The following is an 11,472-nucleotide window of genomic DNA, read 5'->3' as shown; positions in this document are numbered from 1 at the left end:
ATTACATGATATATAAGGAAATAATGTTATTCTCAAACATAGGATAATGCTAATAATATAGCATGAACAAAATGAACTACCCATATTTTGCAGAAAAATGGGTAGTTTTTCCTGTTCATGCTATATTATTAGCATTATCCTGTGTTTGAAAATAAAATTATTTCCTATCTTTCAATACATCTCAATGCTTCTAAAGCAAACCTTGTTTGATTACTTTCATCGGAATTTGTATTACAGGAGATATATATATTATATATCAACATCATCATTGTTTAATGCCTGCTTTCCATGCTGAAATGGGTTAGATGGTTTGACTGAGGACTGGCTGGCAAGCCAGGAGGCTGTGCCAGGCTCTAATAGGATCTGGCAAGGTTTCTATAGCTGGATGCCCTTCCTAATGCCAAACATTCCAAGAGTGTAGTGGGTGTTTTTTATGTGCCACCAGCATGGGAACCAGTTAAGCGACACTGGCAATGACCATGCTCGAATGGTGCTTTGTAAAGTGCCACCAGCACGGGACCAGTCAGGCAGCACTGGCATTGACCACGTTTGTATAGTGCTTTTTACATGCACCAGCATGGGAGCCATTCAGGTGGGACTGGCATCGACCACGCTTGAATGGTGCTTTTTATGTGCCACCAGCACGGGTGCCAGTCAGGCAGTACTGGCATTGGCCACAACAATGATTTCGCTTGACTCAACAGGTCTTCTCAAGCACAGTATATTGTCCAATGATTGGAGGGTACTCTTAAATGGGATGGTTATGTGACACTGGCATAGGCTACTTGGCTTGCTGGGTCTTCTCAAGCATAGCATATCTCCAAAGGTCTCAGTTGCTGTCATTACCTCTGTGAGGCCCAACATTCGAAGGTCGTGCTTCACCACCTCAGCGACTTGGCAAAAGAGTCTGATAGAATAAGCACAAGATTAAAAAAAGAAGTACCGAGGTTGATTTGTTAGACTAAACCCTTCAAGGCAGTGCTCCAGCATGGCTGCAGTCCAATGGCTGCAGTCCAATGGCTGAAGCAAGTGAAAGATAAAAGATTTACCTTTAAAAGGAACTCGGCATTAAAACCACTAATTTGAAACAGCAAAGAACTACAGACCAACCAATAGTCTTTGGTTTATGTGCCCACCACTTGCCAAACAAGTGATTACATTTTAGAGTGCTTTTCACTGTTTTCTTTCTCAAACTGGTTCTTAAATTTGATAACATTTACATTAAAAACCATCATCATTACTGTCACCAGCAGCAGCAGCAGCTGCTACCACTGCCAACAACAACACTGTTTTAATGTTTGCTTTTTCATGCTTGTATGGGTCAGATGAAATTCATTGAGATTTTCTATGGTTGGATACTCTGGCTGTTGTCAATGTTAAGATATTTCCTCCAGTTCTTCAAGTATAAACAGCACAATAGGCAGACATGATTTCATGGAAGATTACTAATGAACAACATCATCTGTATGACAGTCATACTCTAGCATATCATATCAAGACAAGGAGACATGAACACATACACACACACTCATTACAGACGTACATGTATACATACACACCACACTCACACACACATATGTATATACATACTCATTGCATACACACATATATGATGGGCTTCTTTCAGTTTTTTCCTACCAAATTCACTCACAAGACTCTGGCCTACCCAAGGCTACAGAAGAAGACATTTGCTCAAGGTACTGTGCAGTGGAACTGAACCCGAATTTATGTTGTTGAGAAGTGAACTTTTTAATTACATAGCCACACTCTTAATACTCTTTCCCTTGATCCTTCTACTATCAACTTATTTGAGACTGCTTTTGGACCTATGATAAACAAAATTCTAATTTTAAAGTTTTCCTTTGTAAACTAAAATCGTACCATAATTTTGGTTAAGCAACTTATTGTATAATTAGATATAGAGTAACAAAAGGGTTAAGCTTTTGAGGTTAAATTTCTCAAGCAAGCTGAATCTGTGACTAGATGTTCTTTTTTCCCATTTTTTAAAAATAATTTAATCAGAGAACAAAGTGATCCTTTTTAGAGCCCATGAGACTGGTGAGAGGAAGTTATTCTCAGATCAAAGACCTGGCTTGATTATATTCAACAATGTAGACTTTGCTAAAGGTACGCAAGTGTCAGGTAGTGATACTAAAATCAGAAAATCTGGGTACCAGGCAGAAACTGAATTTCTAATGCCTTTGAAAAAAAATCATGAACTTCATAATTTCATAATGTCTAAAATTCTGAGATTTCATGCTTATGTAAGGATGGAATATTTATTTCATACTTAAGCAAAAGTTCCTGTATTTGAAGGAGAGTTGAAATGAGAATTTTGTAAGGTTTCTCTGCTTCTCAAGAATATGAGCAATATAAAAGTAGAATGACTTACAGCTGGGAATCAAAATATGGTTTGTTGATTAATTTCAGTGAGAGTTTATATAACTCTACTCATACAATTTTATTGTATCTAACAACTAATTTTACATATTATCAAAGATTTTAAAACAATGTTTCTCTTAATCATAATTTGCTTCCTCTGTACATGAAGAAATGTATTCAGCTTGAACATTATTCTAGTTACATATGTTCTGGTATACATATTGCTTTTACATATTTCTACAACTGCCATGGGGACAGATGTGCTCACATAAATTTTATCAACTTATGCAAGCATGGACATACAAACATAACATATGTGTGTGTGTGTATGTATGGCTTAGTAGAAGGAAGGAGTAAGACTCTTTAATGAAAAACAATTCCATCCATGTAAGCATGTAAAAACAGATGTTGAAGGGAAAAGAGTTTGCATTTTGTATTGGCTGTCCTAAGGATAATTCCAATAAAGCCAAGCCCTTCTTATAAAAGGAATGTTAAAATCATTATATGATGTAAACCTTACATGTAGAAAACAGCTAGACATAGATTAAGATGTTCTTGTTAATTAACTGCAGAATCTCTACTCCAGCAGATGTCTGGCATAGAAGTAACTAAGTAAATATTCAACAGAGATAGACAATGGATAAAGCATGTTTCAGTTAGGTTTGAACTTTGCCATGTAATATATGATTGTAGGAACTATACTAAGGCAATTAGAACATATTCTGATTCCCTTCCAAACAACAACAACTTTAAAAAAAAAAAAAAGATGGATTTAATATGTTGCATGGAAGAGAATCAGTGAAAGTATCAATTTGAAAAAAAAAGTTATCATAGCATGTAATATTAAATAGAAATGGGAAAAGTATAGAAAATTTGAAGGAAAAGAGGTAAATATAAAACTGATTATTGGTAGGCTAACAAAGATTATTTTTAAATATATAACTTTCCTTCCTCATAAAATTCAAATGATTATAGGGTGAACAGTTATATGTAGGAGATATATGTAAACCTTGTAAAAAGGTTAGTTAACTGATCAGGGTAAAAAAAACATTTTAGCAGTTTTTGTTGTTGAGAATACTGAGTTTCAAAGAGAAATAATAGTATATTGGAAATTCAAAGAACATGAAACAGTGAGGATTCTTTGGTTTAAGAAGTTGGAGTAGAAAGTTTCTATTCTAAGAGGTGAGTTATGATAAAGTGCAAATATTACAAAGAAAACCCATTGTAACACATTACATCAACATTGATATTTCAATCACAGAAAAAGTATATTTGGTATACATTTATTTCCTAGAAGCAGGACCCCTCAACCAAATACCACTCAAGTACTATCTATATCAAGAAACACACACTTACATTCCTACCCTAAACATGAGTAGCACTTAGCTCTCATGGTTGCTCTAACTCTTCAGCCTCACTATCACAAATGTCTCCTTCAGCAAAAGCATATCCTTAACACTTTAACTGTTAAATTAAATTTCATAGTTATTCCAGTAATGTTACATATCTACCAAAACAGAAAAAAAAAATAAATAGAATTGGCTTTTCTGCAAGTCACGTTACCTCAGTAAACTTGGCAGGTCTCAACAGAAAATAGTTTCAAACACAACGTATCTCAACAAAAAGACAGATTTGGTATATAAAACTGCTTTATGCAGTTAAGGGCAATGAAATTTTGAGTGGATATATCTGATTTCCATAGTAAAAGGGTTAACATAGCTAGGACTACATCCCAAACCTGAAGGCTAGTCCTTCTGTTCAAGGCTAGAAAATATTTAAGACCCTAATAATCACTGACAAAAGCAAAACTTGCAATGGACTATTGCTCCTACATCTAGGATAGTATGCTGCTATGCACCCAGACATCTTGGACTATATCTTGACCTACTAACATTAAGTTACTCACAGACATGCTCCAGTCTCTGACCCACATGCATGCTATCTCCTCTTTCTGTCTTTTCTACTCTACTATAATGGCTTCTGTTCTTTGTAGTTGACTGGTCTTGTACTTCCTTCATTCAGATACTCCCAACAAACATGTTTCTCCATCTCCCATTACCATTGTTGTGTTCAGTTCACACCAAGACCTGCATAAACTATTATGCCCAGTTATTCCTTCTAAAAACATTGGCCCTCTGGAATCTCCTTCCTGCTCATTTTGCAGATAGTGACTTGCAAAAATTTAAACAGAATATTAACAACATCAATTTCACTGGTCTTAGAGGATCTACAGAAGTCAAGGCACTGCCTCCACCTCCAGTCCTAGCAAGTAAAAAGCAAAACAAACAATGTAATATTTGTCAAACACAGGCAATGCATAAAATACTGACATCTGTTGTGGAACACTAATGAAGAATATTTTTAATCTGGTTGGTTTGTATTTCAGACAATGCAAACAATGGTCCATATTGTATGCAAAGCTTCAGAAATAAAGATTAGTAAAAAACATACAAGAGTTGTATTTATTTAGTATTAATTATAAAACAGACTGCAATTCCACATTTCAAAGGGATTTACCTCATCAATTCCAATGCAGTATGACTGGCTCAAATCGTAAACACATTTCTCCACTAATTCAGACAAGTATTTATTGATAGAGCTGTAATCTGTGTCATCCAATTCATAGTAGCTGGAAAAAAAAAAAAAAAAAAAAAAAAAAAATTCTGATAAACATGTCTATATTTCTTTTGATAACAAAACAAAACAAGACAAAAAAAAAAACTGGTTATCTTTTAACTGACTGAGTAATCATTTGTTGAAAAGCAATCTTGTAATCTTGGAACAGGCAAATCTGAAGCAAATGAAACATTGATTTCTTTGTGAACAGATGATATAAAAGAAAATGAAACGAGAGCATATCTGGAACAGTGAAGCATTATGTAACATTACAGAGCATTAGAAGTAATCATAAATTCAAGAAACATTCATTATAAATTAATGCGCTTGACAGATATTGATCTTTAACTGCAAATGGGAAGATGAATTATAAAATATGGTTATCATATTAAATGCAAATAGATGATCAGTTTCAACGAAAGTCAATATCAAGAGCTATTTGAATTACTGATTTTCCTTCCTAAATATATCCATAATGAACCTGCAAAATAATCACCATAGCAATGTCCGAATATCGAATATGATGATCAGAATATAATTTTTTGGATGCCATGTTAAAGCTTATCCATTTTTAATTTGGACAGTTGCTAATTCTAAATGGAAGTGGTTTGTTCTAAAAGCAGGACTACAGAACTAAAAAAAAAGAAAAAGAAAAAGAAAAAAAAATTGATTGAATAGAACAAATGAAAGAAAATACTGGTTATGTAGCTCCAATATAGATTTTCATGACTTTTAAAATCATTGTCAAAATTATTGTGCTTCCTACTTATTAGAAAGAGAATCAATTCTAAATGAAGTTAATTTAATGCCTGTCTGCCTTGCTTTCCACACACACACACACACACACACTGTAAGAAAAACAATGTAAAATTATCATTTACTCAAGTTAAGAGGAGAGAGAGAGAAGCTTCTAAGAACTGTTAGTACACTGTCAACTAAGCAAGATTGCCTATGTCACCTGTGGAATAGTTTTAGCACGGAAATGTTAGTGCCAAATCTTTAAAATCCTATACTAGTTACATTATCTCTCAGTTGTCACATAATCTGTTACACATAAACAAGGTTTGTAACTACCTTCCTTTTGTAATGAACATGTTATTACAAAAGGAATGTCTTTGGCATCAAGCTTTGACTGAATGCAATGATTTGTGGTACAAATTGGCAAATTTACAGAATGCTAGTATTTCTCACTCTACTAGGGTGTTTCTTTCTGTTTTTTTCAATGGTTTAGCTACAAGACAACATCCAAGAACTTTTCTGTAAGGCCTTTGAAAGTGTAGAGGAAAGAGAGGAAGAAACTATGATTTAAGCATTACTGTATTAGGAAGCAGTACATCAAAATATTGAGTTATCCTCAAATCAGAAACCTGATTTGAATACTTGCAACAAAGATGATACTGCTAAAGGCACTAAAAGTTATGAGGTGGTGTTAAACCAAGGGATAAATTAAATCCACTATTCAGGGGCAAAAACAGTCCAGCTAACAGGCTTTTGCAGTTTCTGTCTCCCCAATTTCAAGTGCAAACGTTCCACTGATTGATTTCAGGTGCAGTGCAGTAGAATCAAACCTGGAACCATGTGATTTCAAACAGAGAAATAGCATCTAAATCAGTGCTCTGCAACCTTTTTTCTTTTACTTGCAGTACACTTATATTTTTTTCAAAATTCGACAGCACACCTGAACTAAAAGTATCAGGAAAAAAAATGATATTCAGTTTATGCTGCGGCACACTTAGCATTGTCTCACGGCACATCAGTGTGCCATGGCATACCAGTTGCGGAGCACTGATCTTAATCACCCTCTGATACAAATCTTTTGCACTCAACTGTGTTGAAGACAAAAAAAGGATACAGAAAGTAAGGGAGTCTGAGATACATTATGTTTAGGGAAGAAAAAATATTGGATAGCCATGGCTGGAATATAATCATATTGGTCGGATTAAAGCTCAGTTGTATGTGTGTATGTGGATAAAAAAATAGTAACAACCCATCAGCCCCATCAAAACCAATGCAGCCATGTGGTTATTCAACTTTCTAGAAATTGTAACCAAATCTCCCTCAAATTCTAACCTATCATCATTAAGTATACATTGGATAGTGTAATTCTAGATACACTATGTCTGAATTGTCATTGTCGTCATTATCATCATCATCATCATCCTTTAACGTCCGCTTTCCATTCTGGCATGGGTTGGACTGAGGACTGGCGAACCAGATGGCTGCACCAGGCTCCAATCTGAGCTGGCAGAGTTTCTACAGCTGGATGCTCTTCCTAATGCCAACCACTCCGAGAGTGTAATGGGTGCTTTTACGTGCCACTGGTACAAGGGCCAGTCAGGTGGTACTGGCAACAACCTCGTTCAACGACCTCACTTGAACGGCCATGTTCAAATGGTGTTTTTTACGTGCCACCTGCACAGGAGCCAGTCCAGCGGCACTGGCAATGACCTCGCTTGAATGTTTTTTCCCGTGCCATTGGCACAAGTGCCAGTAAGGTGACGCTGGTAACGATCACACTCGAGAATGAAAAAATGTGTGTGTGTGTGTGTATCATGGCGTTACATGCTTTTGATCAGAGACAACCTAGAACTAAACAATAACATCAAACATACATAAACAAACAACAAAAAGGATCCTTTGGTCATTACTGGATGAAGCAGAAGTGGGAGTAGAGAAAGAGGAAGAGTTAAAAGAGGAAAATGGGAAGAAGAATAGAAGGAATATATATTTATTGCATGCAGTTACTTCTTTCTCATCAAATCTGAAAATTATATCAGAGTAGACTGAAAAGGTAAATTATTTTCAGCTTTGGAGCTGTTCAAGAGGAAATGCTTCAATCTAAGTCTTTATATTATCTAAATCAATAGTTTCAGAGTGTTGCCCATGTATGTGCAGTTACAAGTTGTTGTGCCTTTTGTCCTGTAACTATTGCTCTGTCATACTGGATAAAGATTGGTATTTATGGTGTTGTACAATCATAGAACATAAGTGGCTTAAACAAGGCTGGCCTGGGGCTGAACAACAACAACAGCAGCAGCAACAACACAATCACCATCATCATCAATCACCCCCACCTCCATCATCATCATCAATTAAATGAGTGACATCACCATCTTTAAATGTTTGACGAATTTAATGCAAAATTATAGTAGTTTGCAAATAATTTTAAATGGAAACAAAAATTGAAAACAAAATGACAAGTTCAATTGAAAGAAAAAAGAAGATCAACTAGATAGTCATAAGAGATGCTATTTAAACATCCTGTTCAAACCCTAAAAATAGAAAGCACCCTGATATTGCTGATCTATTTTAAACAATATATCAAATTCACTAGGTAAGAAGAAAAACAGTATTTTCTACTCTCCTACTCTTATTACCTGATAGTAAACACATGCCATTTATCAAATATAAGCAAAACAAACAAACACACACACACACACATATACACAGACGCAGAGTAAATCAAGGTTAAGCAGAGTGGAGCCTTCCTTGAAGGGAGAAGAAATGTAGGTTAGAAATTAAACTGAAGTAAAGAGATAAATCTTGGACTATTAATTTAGATGTAAATATGTATGTATGAAACTATAATGTGTTCTATAGGTGATTTTTTTTTTTTTTTTTTTTTGCATTGGCACAGGAACACTAATTCAGGAAGAAGGTATGCCTGATTCAATCCATCTAAGTAACTAACTGGTACTTATTTCATTGACCACAAAAAGGCAAAGTCAACCTTAGTAATATCTGAAGTTACAACGTAAGGAGATATAACCAAATATCACAATGTATTTTGTCAAACATTCTTCTGATTGATTTCTAACTTTGGACAAGGTTACAGTACTCCCTCTGGTATTTTATCAATTTTGGTAGAAGGTGCTTGTGTCTGCCTTATTATGGCTGGTCTGAGGCTAAAAAGCTGCTAGTGTTCCAGCTGGTCAGCAAAAATGAATAAAATGAATATAAAAGAAGGAAAAACAGTGAGGTACATTTTATAAAAATCGAAATAATGAAAATGACAGAAGGGAATTTTTATAACTCTTAAGAGTCTTAAAGCTATATGCATATTCTTTTATTCTTTTATCTGTTTCAGTCATTAGACTAAAGTCATTAGACTAAAGTCATGCTTGGGTACTACCTTGAAGGGATTTAGTTGCACAAGTTGATCCTAGTACTGATTTTTTAAAGCCTGGTACTTAGTCTATCAGGTTCTTTTTGCTAAACTGCTAAGTTATAGGGATGTAAACAAACCAACATTGGTTGTTGAACAGTGATGGGGAACAAACACACACACACACACACACACACACACACAATGGGCTTCTTTCAGTTTCTGTCTATCAAATCCACTCAAGGTTTGGTCAGCCCAGGATTCTATTATAGAAGACTCAAGTTGCCATACAGCAGTACTGAACCTGGAACCATGCAGTTGGGAAGCATCTTACCATACAGTCACACCTGCACCTAAAAAAGTTGTGCCCAATGGCTGCACTTCAATCTTGAGCAATGCTATTGCTTTATTGTCTTTTAAAGACATGTGCAGCATGGATGAGGCACTTGAGGCCTGCTAGGGACTTACTTTTGCACAGATGTGACAACAATGTATGCTACTTGCAACAGGTGTTTAGAGAGTTTACTGGTCATGCTGACATATGCCTTTTGTTACATCATAAAATGATTTTTTGGGGGTATGGCCAGCCATAGTATCCAACACATAACAATGATATATATATATATATATATATATATATATATATATATATATATATATATATATATACACACTTATAGATACAAACCAGTCTGGACAAGGAAGGTATGGAATCTTGAAGAGTCACTGAATAGTTAGAGATTGAGAATTCTTATTGAAGTGTTTGACAAAATAGAGGAGGAGATAGAAATGTATAACAATGAGAACAACTAGAAGTTCTCATTGGACAATCTAGTGAAGGTGACAGACCAAAGTTGTGTTTAGTACAAAGTTTCTGCCAGGCAGAGGTTGATGTGGTGGTGGAACAGTGACGTAAACAGAGCCATAAAAGTGAAGAGATAGGCTTGGAAAGACTGGAAGAATTGGAGTAGTAGAGAACTCTATCAGCTAGCTAGAAGAGAGAATAGGAGACAGATCTATTTAGCAAGTGGAGAAGCAGAAAGGAAGGGCTTTTCCAATGTTCTACAGTGTGGGGACCAGAGGCATGAAGTGTTACAAATCGCAAGACAGTATACCAGGAAGGGCATCTAGCTATAGAAAATTTACCTCAACAAATTTCCATCCAACATATGTGAGCATAGAAAGGTAGATGTTAAGATGATGATAATGATACATACATACATACATATATATTGGGTTTTGACTCTGGAGTTGACTCCTTTTAAGCTCATCAACAGGTACAGGTTATCAAATATGACTTTAAATCAGAGACTGATTGTTTTACAGATCATATTTCTGAAAATTTGTAAATATGGATTTTATATATAATGTCAACGAGCTGACATCCAATTGTATCAGTATAATGGTACCTCAGGAATCTATAGTTGCATATATTATATAATAATATAGTAACACACTTGAGATCACATATTGATGAAACAATTGTAAATCTATGTAATAAAATGATTTTCTCACTTCCTTGTGAATAATTATGTAAATTATTTTCCTTGCAGATAATTATATAAATACACATACGCACACGCATGTTCCTGCCAACCCAGTTTCACTAAGGAGGTTTGGGTTGACTCAAGGTTATAAGAAATATGAGACTGAATATGGAATTCATGGGTATGAAACAAACTTCTTAACCATACTATCCTTCCCACATACATCTGTTTTAACATAATTTCTCTGTACCCTTGCTTCCTACTACAAAATGTAGTGATTATTTAGACCAGTGTTTCTCAACCATTTTTTACCTATGGACCCCTATTTTACTCACGTTAAACATCCCAGCTATTCAATGCTTAAAAGTTCACATTATCTATAATTATAAAAGTGAGATTCTGACTGTCCATCTAGGAACCCTGTATCTCAGTCTACATTTGCTCTACATAGATATATTATACCTTTTTGGAATGAGAATGATCCTAGGATTGAAAATCTGCCCTTCATTTGGTTCTTGAATATCCAGCATTGGGATCTGATTTAAAAGCATTTGAGTTGCTATTTCTAACAGGTAAAGCTTGGCTGATTCACACCAGCTTGGTTGGCATTTGTCAGATGATGTCAGAGATCAAGGGGGAGATAATTTTACATCACAATAAGAACTTTGGGACAAATTGACCAATAGTTAGAATTCAACTTGGGACTGGAAAATTAGAAGGATTGCATTACAGAATTAATTCTCATCCGTCCTTAACCTCTGATCAAACACCACCAGGGCATATAGTCATTATACATGTATTATAGTCATGCTATTTAGCTCTATTTGGTTTTGGGCTGCAGACCCAATTAGTCCTCTGTAGCAGCTAGCTTAAAAGTCCACA

General features: G+C 35.2%; 1 protein-coding gene across 4 annotated transcripts in view; it reads right to left on the bottom strand.

The window, feature by feature from the left end:
• Window positions 1-11,472, bottom strand: part of LOC106884418 (activating signal cointegrator 1 complex subunit 3) — a 493,492-nt gene that overhangs the window by 40,765 nt on the left and 441,255 nt on the right. For all 4 annotated transcript variants that reach the window (XM_014935791.2, XM_052972249.1, XM_014935790.2 and 1 more), the window contains one exon: window positions 4,900-5,011. In XM_014935791.2, coding sequence (XP_014791277.1) covers window positions 4,900-5,011 — 112 coding nt within the window. The remainder of the gene's footprint in view (window positions 1-4,899; window positions 5,012-11,472) is intronic.

Source organism: Octopus bimaculoides, chromosome 1 (assembly GCF_001194135.2).
Source record: "Octopus bimaculoides isolate UCB-OBI-ISO-001 chromosome 1, ASM119413v2, whole genome shotgun sequence".
In the NCBI taxonomy this organism is placed as follows: Eukaryota; Metazoa; Mollusca; class Cephalopoda; order Octopoda; family Octopodidae; genus Octopus; species Octopus bimaculoides.
The sequence above is the reverse complement of the archived record's forward strand: the minus strand, read 5'-3'. Positions and strand labels throughout refer to the sequence as shown.